Here is a 22990-nt window from a genome sequence, read left to right on the forward strand (position 1 = left end):
TCCACTGAAAAACATTCAGTTTTTTGAACATCTGTGAGAGTCTTGCAGAGGGCCATCATTTTGTAAAGGTCACCTTTTTCCTGATAACAAACGGGAGTTGATCCTGTCACTGTTTGCTGAAGACAGTATTTAAGAGTAAGTGAACAGCCTGTCACTTTTAAGAAAGATGAGCAAGTCAAACTCGCCTAATTATGAATCTTGATGTCTAACTTGAAATTTACTTTTTTGGGGGTTTGACAAAGACACAACCTCAACTCTTGGAAAATAATAAAATTTGAAAAATAATAATAATATAAGAGATGAAGAGGCAGCAAGATCTTATAGCCCCAGAATGATGCACCTTTTCTCAGCAGCCCTATCAGAAAATACATTTTTAAGTAGTTGCTTCAGGAAGGAACTATTGTTTTACCCTACCCCAACTTTCTTACAGCTGATAATTTTAAGATATTAAACATGATAGGAAACCCAGTTATCTCTAGAGTCAGCATGGCTTATACCCTAAATACTTACACAATTATATTAAGCATGCATGAGGCACACTTCAGAAATTAGATTCTTTTATCTTTATCTATCTAGCAAGCTAGAGAAAGGAAAAGAGAAAAAAGAAAATGCACAGACATAAGAGATAGCATTCGTTTGCTCCTGCTGAATGCCAGTTCTGTTTATTGTTTAATATTAAAAATCATGATGCTTCATTTTAATGCTAACATTTTATTTGAAAGACAGAAAAAAAAATCCCCAAACCTTGCCAGTTTATATTTTACAATTTTTCTAAAGAAATAGAAGCAGTTTTATCATGAAACAAATCTTTTCAACATGAACTTGCATTGAACAATTGCAGTATATCCACAAGTAAATAACTGACATTCTGGACTAAGCAAGAAATACAAGGTCACCTTTTTTCCCCCTACTTGTTAATGTCAATGTCAGAATTTTCTTTAAAAATCCTCCTAACATTTGAGAAGTAGCTCACAAAATGAACTGCAAAATGGTATTTATATGAAGCACTAGTTATAAGAAAAGCAAAACACTGACAGTGACAATATTTTTTTCAAAAAATGAACATTTCTTATGTAGGACTCTCATCTAAAATTAAGTGGAAGTTACAGGCGTCAAGTTCTTCTTCCCGAATATGTATAATCAAGGATTTTCTGAAGTAGCTTCTTTGAGCTCTTCTTTAGGGAAAGTCTTATGTGTTACCATGAAAGAGTAAAGTACTATGAAAACTTTCATTTTAGATGCAAAAAATCCTTATTTTGATGACATATTTTTAGCCAAGCTTGTTTTAAAGTAAGATTTTAGAAAGCAGAATGTCACCTGTTCTAGTTTAAAATGAAGAAGGGCATCCAATACTCTATGTATGCTTACCTGTTCACCTTGCTATTGTGGGGTTTGTATTTTTTTGCATATTTATCTATTCACAAAATGTACATGTGAGTGCAATTATTTTACTCCTGTGATTATGTTATACAAAAATGACAGAAAGCAGGGAATTACCCTGAGATAAAACAACATTAAGACAAAAACATCAACAAAGAAAGCACTGAACAGAACAATTCCTACTTTGGGCGGGGGGCTTTTTATCCTGTTTTGTACCCTAGTATGCTTGTTTTATAATAATCCCATATAATAGTTCTTAGAGCTATTGTAACAAAATTGTATTATCCTCTTCAGTGAACTCCTCCTATTAGCAGGATATGTGTTTGTTAGCTGACTCAGAGGCAGTTCTACTGAGAAGGCTTTACAGAAAACATTCCAGGAATACAGTGCCTCCATGATTCTGGTACTATCCAGCTCTGCTCTGCACCCAGCCTACGAGTGAAGCTCTTCATGCTTCTTGTACTTTCTGGCCCTGAATTACCTGTGAGCCACCCTCTGTATAAATGACCATGCTTGTTAACTGTTCTCTCGCTCCATCAAGGCTTACAGCTTCTGCTTTTACAGCAGTGCCAGGCTGCAGAATGTCTTGGGAGCCAGCTGTCTCTATCACAGCGTGTGAGTACACACCAGGCTCATCCTGCATGTCTGGTGGCAATTCTGTGACGATGTAGTGTGTTGCACCTTCAGAGAAATCACCATCAGAACCCTGAGCCATAGCTTGAGCTAACTCTTCACTGACAATGATCTGGGATATTTGCCCATCCGACTCCACTAAATCCATGTGCTCGCTCTGCACACTGAGCGTGTGGCTACCGGCTTCCTGCATAATTATCTGAGAGCCTTCTCCAGCTACCATATGCACAGTCCCTTCCTCATTTACAATGACCTGGGTGACACCTTCTTTCATGAGCTGGTCGGCCGCAGCCGTGTCACACACGGCAAACTGCAGCACTCCTTGCACCATGTTCTTGAAGGCAGCCTGAGCTCTCTCCTGAGATGCAATTATAGCCGATGGGTGCATGACCCGTGTCACTACTTCCATAGGTTTGGGATCTTCCTGAGTCTCCTGAACTTCATGGAACATCTGTATTTCTTGTCCCTCTGCATCACTGGCAATGCTGGGCACCTCTGGGTTCGGCATTTGCAAGAAGTCTTTGTGACCAGACCTGCATCTGTCGAGGAGGCCGGATTTGTTTTCGGCTTCCCCCAGCTCAGTCACAGCACAAAGCAGGGCATCTAATGCTGAGGAGGACTCTGGGGGATGGACTGTAGCCTCAGAAGCATCCAGAACTTCCTGTCGCATTATCTGCTGCAGCACCGTGCTGCTGGAGTCAGGAACCGCGTCTATTTGGACGGCCTCCTCCACGTCAGCCCCCGCTCCTTCAACCACCACCACCTGCGTGGCACCATCTGCCAACTGCTCCGTAAGGATCTGCTCGGGCACCACGCTGCTGACGTGGGAGCCGTTCTGGTTGGTGGCTATGACCTGCCCATCCTCTGTAATGTGGACCACCCTGGCCATCTGCCCCGCCATGGCCAGCGTCTGCAGGGTGGCCGCTGCCGTCTCCTCCACGGACGCGTCGATGGCGAAGTCGCCGTCGTATCCCTGAATGATGATGAACTGCTGAACTTCCTCGGGGGACTGTGGCTCTCTCCTGCCGCCCCGAAAGGCCTTCTCCTTCACTGGGGAAACCTCTCCCAGCGCTGCCGCGGTGAAAGGGCTCGTGGTTTCCACAAAGGTTGCTCCTTGCCCCTTCAGTCGGCACTCATAGGACTTGGACACAATGCCTACAAGACAAAATATGCTGTTAACATGGTATCGGTGTGTTATTTAACAAATTCCCCAACAATTTTTAGATTTCATTGACAGAAAACATAGATAAAACGAGCAAATGAACAAAACCTATTTGCATATTTTCCAAATAACATATTTACAGGTTGAAATAATTGTTGAGTGTAACAATGCTGCAGCTTATTAACAATTCAAATGTGTTTTTCAAAATATTCTGTATTTAAAAAGGCCCAGATAAATACAGTATACAGTTAAAAGCCATATATTTTACAGAAGATCCTATTGGTGATATTTCAGTGCTTCAGTAATGAATTTTAGGTTTCTGTATTACATTAAATGTATCTTGGTGTGAGAAACTGTGGCTGATCTTCTAAATACCCTGATTTTGCTGGTGAGGTGATTGTCATGTTTTCATTTTGATGTCATTGTCTTCCCCTTCCTTTTCCATCTTCTCCAGCTCATGTGACTGACTCAGTCACTTGCCCAGTTACCTGGAGAAAACACTTGGTTTTCTTACACTAAGCGGGATATTCTATACAATCTAATCAAGAGAACCCCCAATTACACACCTTAACTATTTCTGCATTAAATCAATTAACAAACTATATATAGTTATATACCTACAACTTCGATATTCCAGCTGCTTGCTGTACCATCCAGTTTGGTTTAATGTCATTGAAGGTTTCCTTCTCAATTCTCACCACTAACAGTAAAGCTTCAGACAGCCCCATGGTGCCCAAGGCTGTACAAAGTCAAGGCCATCACTCTCCAAGCACAGCCTACGTGCTTTTGTAAAACATAAACGAGAGCCCCTGTGGCCATCTTTGTGGCTATCCGTGGAAGGATAGCTCTATCCCTTCCTGTCTCCCCATGGCAGTGCCATCCAGCAGCACCCAAGAAACTCCTTCATGTGCTGGCAGCAAGCTGTGGGACACAACCAGTGCACACAGAGAGAAGAATGGGTGAGGGTCTAATGACAGATGGGCCTTGGGAAGGCTGATTAAGTCCATGCTGCTGAGATGCCCATATTCACACTCCAGTTCAAATTCACCTACACAAACTGAAAGCACATCTCTGGAATAACAGGTGTAGCTTCTTACCACCAACATAAACAGGTATGCCATGGCTTGCTTGGGATAAAAACAGGCAACAACAAGAAAAGGCAACACTTACAGTGAAATTTCAGGCTAGCACTGTACTTTCCAAGACAGTTCTAGTGAACAGTGTGCTTCATTGAACTCAAGAGATCAAGAAAATTATGCTAAAGCTGGTCTAAGGAGGCTGTTTCACTCAAAGCATAGAGCTGTCAGACCCTGATCCCACAGAGAATTAAAATGGGCTCTAAAAATCAGACTAATTTGCTTAAAGGTAAGTTCACACTTAGAAGCTGATTTACTCCAAGACTGAATACTTGGCATCTTGCAGACTCTAGCAACTTGCTATGTTAAGGTGCATATCAAGCTAAAATTTCAAAATAATATCAATAATTAAAAGACTCAATTCTTATAATGATATCTATCTGTCTATCTATCTATCTATCTATCTATCTATCTATCTATCTATCTATCTATCTATCTATCTATCTATCTATCCATCCATCCATCCATCCATGCATACATCCATCCTTTTTTAAATTACAGAACTTGTGGTAAAGAACTGCACTGTGAAGCACAAGGAAGTTATTTTGTCAAACTGAAAGGCTGCAAATCACCTCCACAAGTCTAAATTGATGCCATACAACTTTCTTATTCCTAATTTGCAAGGCAGGTTATCTTTGGAAGAGCAAATTAACGATTTAAACCATTAGAGTGTTTCCAGGTGATGCTGCATAAAAATCTGGCAATTGAAGTACATTTTGTCAAGTATAAGCAAGAAGTAAGCTAACTGTGGTATACAACTGGTTCTTATTCCCACTTTTCCTGTGCTCTCTGTAGGCACTGACATTCACATGACCCCCCAAAGAGCAGAAAAGTAGGAAGGGGAAATCAACATAAAATGACAATTATCTTAGCTCCTCCACATTTTGTAATAGAGTATAAGTAATTAATTCTCTCAGGAATCTTGCTTTGTTGACAAGATAAAAGAGGAGCCTGGCAATGATGTGGCACAAAATCAAAATAACTCCACAAATCATGCATTTTCCACTGGATTTCAAAATCAAAATAACTCTACAGTCATAATTTTCACATGCACATATACTAAAATCATGACATCTCTCTCCAAAGATCATAATAATTTATGTACAGGACACAGCATCAATGTATCAAGGAGAATCTCTGGTCTGGGGAAGGGAAAGAAAAAGGAAATTCACTCTGTTTTCATCTCCTCAAATAAATGCCATGCCTGTGAATCTATGCAACTCCAGTCTTTACTGTGCAATTGAATGGGAAGTCTCCTGGGTGAAGAGCTATCCGGTGAATCCCTCGCAGCACTGATAATTATGCCATTCTGACTGCTTACTTAATCTATTTGAATCCAGAGGTGAGTTAAGCCACTTCCTGACCATTAAAGTAAACTACATGGGTAAATACTGCTGTCACTAAGGGGTGTGATGAAGCTTAACTACACCAACATCTTAACCTCAGCTCAGTGCAACCCCAGCTATTCCATCACAGTTCATAAATGCGATTGCAGGTCCATCTTTTGATTCAGCAATTTAATAACTTCGAGTGCTGTCAGTACTGCTTTGAAAAATGGCTCCTATAAAATGTAACAGCCTCAATCAGATTGTAAAAGATTCACCCACTGAAGATTCTTCCATTTCAACTATAATGAATTAATGTTGAGCTGTGTAGAAGTTCAAGTGTCATTTAAACTAATGTGAATCTACTGTAACTTTAAATTTTAACTGGACTATGACCAAGAATTTACTGGGAACATCAACTTCAATTTTAGTGATTTTTCATGGTAAATATGAATTGCAGATTTTACTGGTTTTCTTTTGTTTTAACAGTGAAAAGCCAAGTAGGGAAGATATTTAGAAAACAACAGATTTTGAGGCTTAGCTGCTATTTCTATAATGAAGCACTGGAATCCAACACAACATCTGCAGGAATTTTTATGTATTTAAGGAACATGTCACATTATTGGACTGTATGTAGCAACAAACCATGTTGTCCCAGTAAATCCAGCCTGCTTCTCACTCCCTCTTAAAGAGAGGGTAAAGAGAAGGGGTAAGTGTTGGCTGACATGGCAAACATAAGCTGCAATACAAGCCCACATTAATATTGGGAAAAGTGGACTTGTTGCTGATTGCATGTCATTGCAAATTAAAAAGATACACAAATAGGCATTAAAATGACAAAATATAATGATACAAGAGCTCATATTCAGACAATTTGTAAGGAGGTGTTTCATATCTAGGGGTGCAATGATCAGAGAATTGGTTTCTTTCCAAGAAGTCTGCCATTTCAGCAGAGCCATTATTTATCAGTTGGAGTCCTGAGCGACTGTTAGTTTTTTATTTGAAAATGTCAGGATATTTTAGACATTAAATCCATATTTGCAGGTTATTTTAATTCTCTGAGACTACAAACTCCTGAAATAGGGCTAAAAGAAATGCTTTGATGTTTAATGTGTGTCTGGGAAACTAGAAAAAGGGCTTAGTACCTTTTCCCCTCTCTCTTACTCAATACCTGACTTCCTTTTGTGTGTCTGTTTTATTCTTTTGTTACTGTCATCATTTGTTCCCCACAGAATAAATACCTTATTCTTTTGTTAAGCTTACATTTAATTAAAATGTACAGGATTTGTGCAGTAAACTCGAATGAAACAAATAAAACAAGGGCCCCCTCTCTTGAAGGCATACGTTGTGAATGAAAAATGTCATTACAGACTAAAAAATTTTGCAGTAAACAGGGCCTACAGAGAGAAGTTTCCCCCGTAATGACATCCATAAAATACACAAATGGCACTTTTAGTACCATCCTGAATATGGCATTTTCTGTGCTCTACACACAATCTAAATGGTTTGATCATAGAGCATAATACTCCATTGGGTTTATAGAACAATCAATGTTCCATAAAATGATGTATTTATCCAATAGTAGGCTCAGCAGTTACTGGTGTATGACATTGTAGGACACTGGCTTTGTACTGTTCAGCAGCACACATGCTGGCTGTAAAACTTATCTAACACTACTTCAACAACTTCATCTCATCTGTGTCAAGTAATTTGTTGAAGCCTCAGCTTGGTTTAAAAAAACTTGTAATAAAAATTCATAGAATTTTCAGGAGAATGAAAGCTGATGACAATAGAAAGGTCACATTGTGGCGCCACTCGCGGGGTCGGGGGTCAGCTGCAGTTCTAAAACAGAAAGTAGATTTCATGCATCGTGTAGCAGATAAAGATGGCATTAAGGAGACTTGTCTCAGAAAGAAACCCGTAATGTGTGAGGAAAGTCTGGCCTAATATTATATGTAAAGCACCACCTTCTCTCAGCCAGCAGCCTCTTTAGAATTCTAATCCTTCTCCAAAACTTGCAGCAAGCGGCTGTGTGTGGTGAGGCTGGGCTGAGGACATCCTTCACAAGGAGCACCTTTAGGACAAAGCAGTAAGTCACAAATGAAATAATCTATTATGACGACGGAAATTATCTGCATTTACACAGCTAGCTTAAAACAGCTATTTTTCCTTTTCTGTAAAAGTTATAGGAGGCCTGATTTATAGTCCCCTATTCAGTAACACTTAATTTTTCATACTTTGATGATTAGGTATATTATTTATTGGCACAAACAAACATTTTGTGTCTGCTAAAATGCAATGAATGTTAAATAATATGAATTCAAAGAAACATCTTTTCCTTCAATAAAATGCAACCTGTAAAGAATTTAAAAGATATTAAAAAACTACCTTATGTCACTTGAACAATTTCTCACAGAAATTGTCTACATGCCAGCACAATATTTTGAATGGTACAGTAAGTCCTCTTTCCAAATTAATGAAGTAATATAACTTATGCCTTGATCAAGCTACAAGTTTCTGCTCTTCTTTTTTTTTTTTTTTCCAATTATTTTTGTAATGATCTCTACTTCAACTAATTAAGTACAATCTAAGAACCACACATAATTTGGGATTTCCCTGATTTTCAGAGGCCATAATAATAAGATGCATTTTTCACATCTCTGTTCCTTGACCATAGTAAAATCTGTTCTTTATCATTTGCAAGGCTTTTATGTGCAAGTAATGTATGGGCCAGCATTTTTTAAACCAGCTACTTAAGGTACTAAATAAGAGGTTGTGAAGGGTCATTCATATCTTCTGCTAAAAGAAAGAAAATATGATGGGTCAAACCGAGAAATGAAATAAATCAGCAACCCAAAATGGCCCTGTTACAACTATTATGTCCACAAAGGCAACAAATATTTGTAAAGCAATACAAATAAAGATACCTATAGGGGACTTTACCAGCTCCCTAAGAGACATAAAAAAATTCCACCATTGATACAAATTGGTTAAATCTCAAGAGACTCCAACACAGCAAGGCTTCATTTTCCCCCCTTTCAATATATTATTACAGAAAAAAAAAAAAAAAAAACCAAAAACAACAAGAAAAATACCCCAAATAATCTTCATAGTTTATTTTATACTAAAAAATCCAATAATGCCATGTCTCAATGCTGAAACTCAAAACAGCCTTAACTTCTAGTTATGACCTTAACCACTCAATCATGTTTGGAAACTTCAAGGTCTTCTAAGAACTGCTTGAATAAAGGATAAAGTTTTAGCATTTGGGGTATCTTAAAAAGCAGCAGATGTCCTTTAGCTTTCTAAAAATGTGAAAGAAAGTACTCTTGTAATATTTTTTCTTTTGAAAAACAGACTGAAATTTCCTGCTTGCTATTTTTACCTTCCACATCTTACAGAACTATGTCAACAGCCACAAAAAGTTGCAAAAGAAAAAGACAACCACCAAATTAAATAGCCAAGTTAGGGTGTTTAGGCACTTTGGTTGGTTGGTTTGGTTTGGTTTAGTTTCCCTTCCATGTCTAATTAACCTTTGGGAAAAGGCCTTCTCTAGGAAAAATTTCAGTTTCTCTTTTCCTGCACTCAAGGTCAAAAATGAACACTATAGAGGCCAGTGTTACAAACGGAATGCAAATAAAAAATATCCATACCAAAATTCCCACTTATTGTGACAAACATGTACAATGTTAACATGCAGAATTTACAGCTGCCTAACTTGCAGAGTAACTGGTTTACTAGCAAACCACTTTCCTCTTTACCTGTTTGCCAGCATGCAGGCTGCTCTGCACAACTCTGACGTGTGAGCAAAAACCTCTGTGGCATATGCAGCAATTACCTACACGGGCAAGCAGCATCAGGAATGTATCTGGAGTATTTCACCTATCTCTTCCAGGGCAATTTAGCAGCTTGAGATGAGGAGAGCCAGCCTGGACATTTCTTGGCAGTCCAGCTTCAAAGACTACTCTGGCCCTCAGTTTGGGAACAACTGACATTGATGATACTCGGATGCACTCTTTCTGTTTTATCCCCTGCAGTGCAAATGGAAAGTGCATTTTTAGCACTTCTAAGTCAGAATCGCAATTTCAAGGGGTTTTGGTTGTGCTTGGTAAAACCAGAGATTTCTGTTTTCTAGGCAGACAGAGCAAAAAATATAATATGAAAAAAATACTGTAATATAAGAAAAATTAGGGGAAAAATCCCCCAAGCTCTGCTCGTAGGGAAAATGATCTGGATTTCTGAAATAGGTCTAGTCCCAGACACTAACAGCCTTGTCAAAAAAAGGAAAAAAACCTTTTTGTCATTGTTATCTCAGCAAAAGTTTTTGTTTTTTAAGAATATATACATTCAGATCCTGGTTTTATAAACATTTATTTATCAAGCACACTGCTTACTGCCATAGTTAGCCTCAATAGTCTCAAAGGGACTAAACATGGTTGCCTGCATTATGCATTGTGTTTGCATAATCAGGCCCTTGGGATTAACAATTCTGAAAATGGCTGGCCTTCCCTAACGTTTGATGTACATATATGCACTAAAGGGAACAGACACTTGTAAGGGATACCTAAAATAAAACATCATGCTATTAAATGATCAAGCAGAAATTATATTCTTTGGCATAGCTATCAACTATGAGAATCATGATTCTCTGTATTTATCTATTCTGATTTATGCACCCTTTCAGTAAAAAGAAGCACCTGTTCTTTGCTTGAGGGCACGTCTCAACCCATTTAAAAAGCACAGCAGTTTTTAGGAGGAATGCTTGGGAATAACTACAAATAGTAAGTTTCCCTAGTTCTTTTTGTTAGTTAAGACAGCAGAAACTACCATTTCAAATGTGATAGTCATATCTGTATTTCATTTATAAGCTCAACTACATTACAGCTATATTCATATCTTTCCAGAGTAAATTATGGGAAATAACCATTTGTCTTCATTGTAGACACTTTTGCATGTATAGTAGAAAACAAACCTCTATTCAATAACTGCACAGAGGCACCATTAAAATCAAATTTACAGTAAACAGAACCTGCAGCTGGGGTAAAACACTAACTGTTAGTATTTTAATTATCAACGCAGCTTTCGGAGGTCTAACATCTGCTCATAGCCAAATGACAGCAGCTGCTTGTATACACTTAAAACAACATGAATTTCTTCTATAAATATTAAAATGAATTGTATGTCATGTGTTCATTGTGGCTATATCCCTATTAAGCTGTTTAAGTATATAGGGTATTTTGAGCTTCTTTCTTGTGGCAAATTCATAAAGGGCTGACCTCCTGAAAAGAATGAGAGGCAAAGGCAGCAAAAATTCTTGAGTCTGTAAATTGAAAATGTTTAGAGACAGTACTGGAGGTCACCCTCTGCCAAGACACTGCTGGTAAATGCTAACAAAACATCAGCAGCAAGTTCTGATCATTGTGCACTGCAGTAACTTCAAGGACAAGACTGCTCAGCATGCAAAGTGTCAGGAGTCTATGGGATGGCTTATATCAAGATGCTCATTTACTAAGTTAAACAATTAATGCATTATCTTACCTGGAAAAAGAATCTGTTTCAATGTCCAAAACATTGGAGGGGAGGACCGTACACTCTTTTATGGACTTCATGAAAAGCACACTGGAATGATCCCTGATTTGCATGATTGAAGCAATAAACTACCACTAGGAAGGAGATGTACTGGCCCAATAGGAGATTTTGCTAAAAAGGGCAAGATTCATAACTTAATTTTGCTGCTTTTTATCTAGGAACTGACATACAGCTGATATTTTCCTTTCAGTCTCTCACCTGCTTGGGAATATAGAAAGAAAGCTGGAGGAGTGACACACATTTAGTTAAGCTGTAGAGTCTGGCACAGTGAGAGGAAGAGAGCATAACAACCAGTTTCAGAAGAAAACAAGGGAAAAAGGGTATTACAGTTTTCACTTTACAGGTTTTCAAGGGAGAAAGATCTGTTTCTTTGCTTTTACAACATCAAGTGTAATGCCAGTGGCAAATAATATTTGTATATTTTGTATATTTTCGCAGTGGATCTACAGCTGGAAAGGAGCACTACAATAATTCAGTCTGAAAGCTGTAGGTCATGCCAAGCTGTGTTTTGGAAAAACCCCAACATGATTAGATGCTTCAGCTTTACATGTGTAACCACAGCACAGGATCAGCCATGAGTACAGCTGTCTCCACAGTGGTACCTGGCTTAAGATGAAGGTGAATTAATTGTGAAGGCCATTCCCAAACTTCTGACATCAGATTTCCCATCCCAGAAGTCAGTCTCAGTGCAAGGAAAATGAGAATATATGAGGAGGAAGGAATAGGGCTGGTTATAGGTGGGACAGTTGCAATGCACAGGCCTTTCCTTTTGCTGCCCCTCACTCCTCCTGAGGCACTTGACAGCATCAAGGTTTACCATGCCCAAAATGATGAGTGTCAGAAAACTTGCTGATTTTTCTCCTCAGAGTGTCACAGGCCTAGCAGCAATGCTGGGATTACTTAGGAAGCATGAAGCAGGGGTACTTGCTGGTTCTGGAAGGTCGGATGGGAAATAGAGGCTGGAGAGATGGGTAACTCTTTTATACACCTTCAAGGGTCGAGTTCATGATGAACTCTTCTCCTCATGATTCACCTCTGGAGAAGGATGGTAGCAGCATGTTTCCAGAATATCTTCAAAGGAAGAGCTGTTTGTGTAATTGACCCTTCTACTGACAGAAATATATTTTCAGTGCTACTGATAGAGTAGCACTTAAATGAACTGTCTTCCAGTGTTAGAAGGCACGAGGCAGGAGCAGATAAAGCAAGACACAAGATAGCAAAGCTGGTGCTTTCCGGGCCATCACTGAGCACTGCAGGAGCTGCAACTCTCCCAAAGGGCAGAGAACCTCCTTACCAAGTTGCTTGAACTTGTTTGCAAAGTTGTTTGTTCAAGAGCTGAATAATTACCACACTATTCTGTTGACAGGACTGCCTAAATTGTTGGTTGACTAGAGGTAGAAATCAACAGCCTTTAGATGGCACATGGAGCTAATATCAAACTGGAAGTTAACATCAATACAAAGAAAACCAGGGTGTAAAATAAGTAAATAAGAAAATAATAATGTAAGATTGAACTTGGGCTACTGCATACTAGCACTTGTGGAGAAAATAAATATGCAAAAATTATATTCAATGAGAAACAAATCCCTTGAGAACTGTAATGCTGAAGAAATTTAGAGAATGACAGTGTTCATCAAATTACATGTGAGTTTATGAAATGTAAAACAGGAAAAGAAAACAGGCCCAAGCAATTTTTAATTGCACATTCAAAGGCACGTCTGCTGCACATTGTTCTGGTACAGATACAACTAAATTATGTCTTGATCTTTCTAGGAGAGAGATCATAACTAAAGAATATTCAGAACAGTGAAACAAGAACTATTAGAAGTCTAAGTTGAATGGAAATATTGAAGGTTTAAGTGCAGATATTCTGGCTACATAATCTGAAAATGCTGGAGAGGGAAGAAAATTTTTGTCACTATTCAATAAGCATAATCTTAATTCGATGAAAGACTAGAATGTTCATGTCAAACTGCAGAATGATGGTTAGACATGGTCTAATTGACATGGTCAATTCAGTTGCCTCTTCCACTTTCAGGTGCCAGGGTGATGAACTCCCAGATAGAATAAATAGACTGTACAGTAGTTAAGATTATGACTTAACTCGGCTCATCACCATTTTTATTGCAAATCCGTACTATTCCAGAACAAATCAGTGAAAAGCACCATGGGATTCTGCAGGAACTACTTAGATAACTTTCATAAACATCTCCACTCTGAACTACAGTTCACTCAAGATTGTGGTGCCTTAAGTCTTAAAACCCAAAGAACTGGCGATGATAGTCGCATGAAGCATGAATCCTAGTCAAACATGGACTAGTGAACAACCCCTGCCACTCTGTCAGGTCATCTCATTAACTCTTTTAATTTTTTTCCTTCCTTAGACTAGGAAAAGAGGGAATATTTTAAAATTAAATAATGATCACATTTATCAAAAATATTTTAAAATGCAACTTAGTTCTCAATTCTGAAAGCATTTATTCGAGGATTTATTATCCATGTCTGTCTCCAGCTGAAGTCAAGTAATGCTTAAAACCACACTAACTAAAGATGTCAAGTGGTTTGAAAACACCATGGTTCACTTGTCTGTAGCATGATGCATGCTGCAGTGAATGCCATCATTTTGCTATGAATGTCATCATACCTAGGACCTGGTACAACATCCTTAGTGGCAGCACAAATGAAGCCAAGCACTTTTACTATTGCTGGAACTTAGTTCATGTGTTTTTGTTACAGTAGACAAAATTTCAGAGGAATTAATGATCATTTCTATGAAAGCAGTAAAGCTTGGGATATGTGACAAAATACATACCAGATAACATCCCCACAAAAAAAAAAAAAAAAAAAAAAAAAAAAAAATCCCAAGCCAAACCAAAAAAACAACAAAAAAACCAACCCCAGAAGCCTGGTGTGAGACACTTGAAAGATTTGATTTTCAAAAACTCTAAGAAACTAACAGATCCAGCTGACACTTTTGTTAAAAAGTTTTTATTTCTGCTACCTTTTAAAAATATATTTCTTATTAGTTTTCCAGTTACTGTAGTTTAGTGAGCTCAGAGTTTTCTAACTTCTGGCATGGAACAGACCAATCACCAGGACTTGTTGTGGTTTGTTATTTCAAATATGTGCAGATTACAGAGCTTCAGAGCAGCCCATGACAGGTTGAAGCAGCTGCTGCAAGTCACAGGTAGAGCTTACAGATTCTGTACCTATACCTTTTAAAATATGTTGCAGTGCTCCAAAACCTACCAAGGTTTACAATTTCTCTCACTATGTCTCCAAGTACCCTTAAAATATTATTCAAATGCTTTTACTGAAATAAAAATTCTCTAAAGGTATTTGAATGATATTATTTTCTTTATAAAAAGAAAATGCATGTATGAAAATGTACAGAGATGGAACAAAAATTGTATTAGTGTCTAAAAGAACAAGCTAAAAGAAGTCCAAAAGCAATGTTTTTCTTCTTTCACATTATTTTTTCTAGGGCTTCTTTCACAATAGAGTGAATTTTATGAAAGATTTTTAGGTAACTTTGCATAAAGCTGATTTCCTCAATGCAGAATTAGGGAGCAAAATAAAATTGGCTGGCTTTCCACTAGTGCTGGGCACAAGAACATGCAAATGCAAACTGAACAGAACAGACTTGAAATCTAATGGCATCTATCTAAAACTGTATCTCGTGAATTGCTTACAATTGTTAGCATATTTATCACTAAATAACACCATAAAAATGGAAAAAGCACTATTCTAACTTTTCAGGCAGAGAGGTGAAAAACAACAAGAAGTGTGTTGCCAGGGTCACATAAGAGTTCCCAGGTGTGCTGAGTCCCAGTTTTATGTCTTAATCACTGCATTTTCATTTCTTAGGAGAGCCTGTTGTCAACTCCAAGAGTTGAGGTACTCCATTTACCCACTGTGAAGCTCTAGTCACATCATTGCAATTTTCCTGATAATGCCCTGTCAATGACTCAACCCCATGTTCATGAGCAGAGAGGAGTTCAGTGTCCATGTATCCTATAATGAGGAATACTGGGCTGCAATCTCTGCTGAGATTGTCATAGGTGTCCACTGATACCATCTGCAATTACAGAATTTTATGAGATGGAAACTGGTTCATTATGAAAAAGACTCAAGTCTACCAGCTCATTTCACAGATGTCAGATGGCAGACTTCCTGCTCATTGCAATTCTTGCAAGTGCAGAATGCCTGTAGTTAAACTTTTGGGAATTAAGCATAGAGCTAATGCTAAGCACGAGCCTAAATGCTTTTCTAAGCTGGACCCTGCTAGCTCCAGTCCAAGCCATTCAAAACCAGGGACATAGGTTCTTAAATTTCAGCTTCACAAGGGCCAAACCAGAACTGCTAGTTCCCACAGAAAGGCAGATACAAGCTTAGCTAAATATCACTTTTGCCCTCAGCCAAACACATATCTCTCAAACTGAATTCAGCTTGACTATATCTAGGCAAAATAATTACATCAACATTTTCAAAAGTATCAGCTGAATTGCATTTTGTATTGTCACTTATTCAAATAATTAATGAATACATTCCTTTAAAAAGGCTAATGTACATTTTGGATAACTAAGCATTTTTGTATTTTTAACAGGCATTATTTACTTTCTTTAAATAGTTTTCTCCAAAACTTCATTGTTACATTTCAGAAGTATGTGCAATGTGGAAAAATGTTGTGGATAAACCTTTCTTCTTAGAGAGTAATCCTTCTCATATATACATTCTTTTGCACTCTCAGACAATGATATATTCATCTTCAAATCTGGTAACTATTAGCTTAAACAAACACCTTCATTTCAGACATTTCAGTCTATTTAAGAGCACAGAAATTAAATCAATTCTCCAGTTTCTCTTAAAGAAATAGAGATTTCTTCTATAGCTTTCAAGAAATGAAGTAGTGTTTGCTATAATACAGCCCCCTCCACTCCTTCCAAAAAGAGCCTGTTTCTGTTGGAGGTGAACCTTGCTGCATTTTTTCATCCTATTTTTAACAACAGACATCAGAAAAATCCAAGGTAACAGAGTGTTTAGCAATAGGACTTCAGATACTAAATGCAGGCTATAGCACTATTTCAAGCTCTGTGTGAACTCTGACTCTCTGAAGACTGAATGGAAGGTACTGCTGCCAATCTCTATCATCCTAAATATTAGGGAATCCACTTATTGGAGAGACTTGCTTTCTCCTCGTGCCTCAAGAGGTGGTGACAGACATGACCAAACCATGGTCTTTGGCCTTTCATGTGTTCCTTTCACAGGTCAGTTTCCATAACAAAGATATACTCCCACTTGGTAAATTTATCACAACCTCCTCAAACACTTCCCCTCCCACACATGCACTTGGTATCCCCACTGCCTCATCACAAAAAAGCCCACCAACCATACAAAAATTATATTGCAGATTTGTAGATTAATGAGCTGATTCTGGCATCTCAATTCAAATGGATTTACAACCACTGTGTTTAGCCCTGTGTGATTTCAAATAGAATTACTTCTGATGAATTTGAATGCAAATTCACAAAGCATTAAAACAAACCATGTTTAAACTCGTTGGTTCATCAGATGCAAATATCGTGCATTAAGTAGGGAACACCCATTTATGAAAATAATGAAAACTGACACCAATATAATAAAATCATTACAAGTTTATGAATTCTGGGACTTAAGCAAGCCATACCCTCGCTTCTCCTAACTGATTAAATGCTTCTTTGCAGTTTACGTTTGATCTGCAATTCAAAAATAAATTAGCTTAGTCTTTGAGCCCAGAACCTTGGAAAATTGCTAGGAGGTTCTACCTGAGATTTGTCTGGGGAAAAGGGCTGGGTAAAGGGAGGAGATTGTGGGGGCAGGGAAGCTTGCAGTGCAACTGAGAAGCGACAGCACAGGAGAGGAAGCAGCCAAATAAATTGCAGACTCTACCAGCAGTGTTCACAAACCCATGGCCTGAGCAGCTTCGTGTGGAACAAAAGGCAAGGATGATCAAGGATGATCATACTGGGCACTTTTGTTCCATAAAGCTGGCACAGATGGGCCTGTCCCCCCATGTGCTTCATTTCCAGGAAACCTCAGCCATCTCCACTTTGCGTCATGTTTGTAGACAAGGAGTTTAAGTGCAGAAGGGCAAAGGTGTGCCCATAATTTCTGGGATTGTCCCATGGCAAGGAAGCAAAAATGAATGTGACCATGTTCTAACTGATAAAGCACATCTCTGAGGTTGTATGTAAACAGTATGTATAGTGTAGGTTTTTCATTAATCCCCCTTGTCTAATTATCATGAACACAATTTCATTTTCAGTTAGATGACAACAGCCTAGCTCAATAGTTTCCAGTAAAATCTTTGTATCCAGATAATAAATTCTTCTCATAATGATGAGATTTAAAACAGCAAAACATTCCTCACTGAGGCATGTAATGCTGATAAAGCACTATTTTGCTGCACAATATATGCAGTATAAAAAGTTCTTTGCTGCATCATGATCTGCTCCAATTTGTGTATAAATAGCATTCATAATAAAAGGATGTTTTACTTAAGTAACTGCTCAAAAAGAGGTTGGGAGATAATGCAGTTTACTCATAACAACAAAAGAAAGGCAATTGCAATAGCTCTTTCTCAATATCCTTTTTTAAGTGAATCTATACACACCACATTCATTAAGTATTTAAACCCAAATATTTAAAGAATTTTATGTTGGGATGGTTTGAGGGTAGTTTGGTTCCTAGAGCTGAGGAACCATCTAAATGTGCTGCCAACACCAGAAAAACCAACTTTGAAAGCAACTCTCTCTTAAACCAGTCATCCCAAGAAAGCTCCTGTTTTGAGGACAGACATAGATAAAGGCCTAACAAGCTGTGAAGTCCTTAAGGTCTACATTTTGAAATGTGAATGCCCTGAGTTTCATACCCAAAGCTGCATGTAAAGAAACCATTAGCCATTTCTGAGGCATCATGTAGCACCACACTGACACCACCACTGACACCAGGCCACCAGGGATTTGAGAAGCCTGCAATGTTCCAGCATTGCAGTTATCCAGTACCCACTGTCTCCACCACCTTCTATAAACCCTTACTTGACTAGCAGATCAAGTACTTCCATTACTATGATGGACCCATTATTTGCACCTATAGCTTTGTCACCTCCAGTGTACAACACATGGAACAATACTGGTCAGAGATTAGGTGTAAAATTATGTCCACGTTCAGGACATGGACAAAATTCCCACTGATTCACAAAGCAATTAATAAAATTTTGGATTAAAGCAAAAATCTGGATTCTGCTCATTCTTCATAATTTAATGCCAGTGCTCTGAAATCCATTCTGGCTTCCAATAGGCATTAGGATGCTGGTTAAAAGCTACAGAATCCTGAGTCACTATGTTTAACTCTGTTGCTCTTTCCACACCCCTTTTCATGAGCACAGACAAAAGTAGCATTTGGGATGTGCTCATTTTGTTACAGAGAGAGAGAGAAAAACATATGTCACATTTTCTTACAGTTTCTGAAGCTGGTCCCAAAATTAGACTGAAATAGTTTCTGATTACAGTATATTCTGAGAACTTTGAGGAAAGTGAGGACTTGTTTTTCCCTCATGACCTACTGGCTAAATTTTTGAGGGCTCCTGAGAAGATGATGTAGCATTAATTAAAATTTCTACTGGTTGAAGCAATGTATCATGAGGTCCTGGCTTTAAGAGTTGCTGAATACCACATCAACCTCAACTTCTCAGTGCTACCTGCATCTTCTGGTGTTTTTTTATTGTATGATTGTGGGAGAAGGACAATATTCAAGGATAAAGGACCACCTTAATCTGCATCAGAATGACACTGGCTTGGTTAAACGGTGACAGAGATGTATGGATATGTACTGAGTGCCAATGTGAGCACTCAGATGTGGAATTAGGACTTCATGTATGGATACTTATTTTAGAAAGTGGATCTCAAAGGACAGATAGGGTTGCACACTTAGCTCAGAAAACCCTGCTCCAGTTTTAAAAGCTACTTGTCACTGCACAGAAAATGCTTCAATTTTGAAGCAAAGTGGTATGTTTGGTGGCCTCATTTGCATAACAATGCCCAGAATGCTCTTCTAACTCACAGCTATTTCATGGAAGGACTGATGCATTCAAGGTTTGAGAATAAACCCAGATCCTGTGGGAATACCAGCGCATATAATTTTAATACTTCTCCTCCAATTCATGTGCAAAAGATAAGACTGTTAAAGTGGACAGTGGTTACAGGTAACCAAACTAACCTGTCATCAGTATTTACTAGAAATTAAAATTACAAATGGTAGCTTGGCAAGTCTCTAACTCCTTGATTAATTAGTTGATCATGTCGTGCCCACGTGTATATGCTTTAGGTGTTGACATAAGTCACGAAGGTTGCTGTGAAGAGCTGTCCCACTGTATTAACAAGCAGACCCAGAAAAACTAAACAACGCACAAAACACAGCACAGATACAAATAACAGTTCATCAAGACGGACTTTGCTCATCTCCCGCACTTCTCTCCTCCTCTCTCACAGCTTGCTACACAAAATAAATGTACTACATTGACTTACACTGCAGTACAGAATATCACAGTCTGCTCTATTGTGTGGATTTCACTGCTGAGAAGCTGTAACACTAATTGTCAGTTTCCCACGATCAAAGTAATTTGGTTAAATAATTGGTTTACATTTACTATATTTTATTTGCCTCACAAAAACAAATGTTACAAGAAAAGATCATCTGAAGAGGAGGGAATGCTATGGTGATAACACCAATATGGTGCCAACATATGGAGAAATATGTGCGTTTTGTGCACATAAACAATGACATGAAGATTCAGCTATCTAGAGAACAAAGCTTTACACCTGAGTTAATATTGTGATACATGCATTCTGTGTATGAGGGGTGAAGCTCTTCTGATACTGGATTTTGGCTCTGAAACTAAAGTAATGTTTTAAATGCTGAAAAACTGGTGATCATTTATAATTCATTCTTGAAAGGTGAAAAAGGATGACATTTTTCCTTTACCAGTTACATGACGTCTGCACTCACATGTGAAACAATGGCTCCTCTATACCCAAAATCAGGCTGATGACATCATGATAACCCTTCAAGACATTCTTGGCTTTTCAGATGTTTTTCCCTCTTTTTTTTGATATAATATGTGGAACTGACCACAATTTTCACAGCTCCTCCCCCGAAGAAGAAAAGGAACACAGTAACTAAGTGCCTGCAGCAGTTCACAGAAGCAGTTTCCTTTAACCTCCCTCCAGACTACCAGGCATGAAGAATGGCTGAAACATTTTCCTACAGCCACCACAGTGGCTCACTTTCCAAATGTGGCTAGAACAGCTTCATTCAGAAGAGGCTGCCACTGGAGTTCCTTCAAAATTCCGCCAGAATTGCTTAAACTCAAAAGTAATTAAAAGCCTCTGAAAAACTCATAAGTCAAGGGAGTGACATAACATCCATTAATTACAGTGCTCCATGATGTCACACCTGTGACTTATGAGAGGCTATCCTGAGGTGGGTTCAGAGCTGCTGCTCATAATTTATAATGGTGTTTTGAAGACTGCCTAGCAAAAGCAGTTTTGCATTGGGATGGTACATATCTTGTAGCAGCCAATTGCATGATATAAAAAATAATATTTGTGGCCTTCATTCATTGGAAAATCATGGTGGCTGAACACAGGTTTAAACACCAAATACACCACCACCAAATAGTACACGTGGTGGGACCATAACCCTGTGATAGCATCTGGTTTGACTATACCACTGTCAATGTCAATCAATGGCCAATGCTAAGAACAGAGGAAAAAAGAACTTCAGAGGATAAAAGTGATTGCTGATTTTTCCACTGAATCCTGATGATGACTGATTTTTAATGTTAAGACTCAAATCAGAAGGTTTGCATAACTATGCTTGGCTGTACTTGCAGAATTTCAACAGTTGCAAAGAAAATAAAATTCTGAACAGGTTACCTGAAATGAACGGGGGTAGGTTTATTTCCATCAGTCCTCAGATGCTATTTTTGCTAAAATATAGGGCATATTGTCTACAGAATGTTAAATTAAATTACACAGAATGATACTCAGTTTTATGAATTTGCAGTAAAAGCTGCCTGTATTTGACAGACATTTACAGGAAAAAAATGGCAGCATTTCTGCAACAGATTAAAACCTGCATTTTGCTTTTTTTCCTTTGTCTGTTTTGAGTTTAAATGGAAACAAACCTTACAGTATAGAATTGGCTTAAGGTCACCTGTCTACAAGGGATTACTGTGTAGTTCCTTTTATATTTTTCCCCCTACTAGTTTGAGGGACAAAAGGGCAGCAGTACCCTAAGGGCTTTTTCAAATAACCTCTTTAGCAAATAAAGTCATACCCTATGTATAGAGGCCATTTCATCCCAGTCCCCTGGGCTGCCTGTAGGGTAAAATACTGAATTTTTCTGGCATATGTCACTGAATGTGAAAAAGAGGACCACTACTTACAGAAAGTTAAAGGCTGAATGAAAGAATGTGAATTTCTTTAATACACTAATTTAAAACATTGTATATAGAAACTGAAAATATTGACTATAAGCATCTCAGAGAAACACTGGAATATATTTACATGAGCCATACGGAGACTCACATATCAGTAACTGATTTACTAGGTCTTGAAAACACAACAGATTCAGCTTATCTGAAATCTTAAACAAACAAATATATTTTCTCCAGGGAAAATAAATAAAATGAAATTTGGCCTATTCTTTATGAATGCAATCTTAGGATGATATCAACTTAACATTACCATAAACATCTCGGAAATCAACTGTCAAGAATGAATCTGTTATGCTTATATAAATTACTATTATTATTGTTTTTGTTGCTGCACTTGCTGCACCCCACTTCTGTAATTGCTTAAAAGACAACATGCAAACCCTCAAACTTTCAAGTATTCATAAGGTATAAAAATTGCTTTTAAAACAAATGATTTGACAGCTGCAAATGCAGGGTAACACCTAGTTACATTATAGAAACAGTGTGGATAATTACTTTTTTCAGAAGGAAAGACTCCATGGACCACGGTCCTGTCTGAATTTCCCTGCAGTTCGGATAATGTGCAGTAATACAAATCCTGTTGTCACCTCAACCAAGTCTTTTTATCATCTACACATCAGCAAGAATGATGAGAGACGTCCCATGATTCTAACAGTCTTCCTTTGAAGGATCCACATGTTAATTACTGCACTAATTATGGTTTTTGAATAACCAAATGAAGTAAGCAGTCTATGGGAGGTACAGGCAAAAAAACTAAGACTGAGAAAATACTAGTTACTGAAGTCATCAGTGTAAACTGACACATTGAACATGCTTTAAAAAAGTAGAAGTAGATTTTAAAAGACAAGCATCTTCAATAATTAGGGTTCCATACAGGAAAAAGAAATGTTATTTCTTAATGGCAAGTGCATTTAAACTGTTATCTAAAGATCTGAAGGTAAGCCTGCTTAATTCACTGCTTCTTCTTTTGTTATTAGGAAAACATAATTGTTCCAAATAATTAGCACTAGAGTACATCACAAGCTGACAACAAAATTATAGAAATCTTCATATTCAGATCCGTCTAGCTGGCTATTAGGAACAGTTTCTGATCATAACCCATTAGTTGAAGTGCTGTGAGTTCTTGATTGCCACCAAATAACCTCAGATATCTGCCTAAGTTAACAGCCTCTATTTATTCAGAGTTTTCTTGACAGTAAAAATTGCTTACAATTTTTACAGCTGCCAC

At 38.0% G+C, this 22990-nt stretch overlaps 1 protein-coding gene across 3 annotated transcripts in view; it reads right to left on the reverse strand.

Moving 5' to 3' along the window:
* Window positions 1-626: 626 nt before the first annotated feature.
* ZNF407 (zinc finger protein 407) overlaps window positions 627-22990 on the reverse strand; it is a 332688-nt gene continuing 310324 nt past the window's right edge. For 2 of the 3 annotated variants that reach the window (XM_079301071.1, XM_079301072.1), the window contains exon 9: window positions 627-3168. In XM_079301071.1, coding sequence (XP_079157197.1) covers window positions 1829-3168 — 1340 coding nt within the window. In that variant the 3' untranslated portion in view covers window positions 627-1828. Of the gene's footprint in view, window positions 3169-15204; window positions 15304-22990 lie in introns of those variants that run through there. The other variant, XM_079301073.1, reaches the window with a different exon arrangement.

This window comes from Erithacus rubecula (genome assembly GCF_903797595.1).
Source record: "Erithacus rubecula genome assembly, chromosome: 3".
NCBI lineage: Eukaryota > Metazoa > Chordata > Aves > Passeriformes > Muscicapidae > Erithacus > Erithacus rubecula.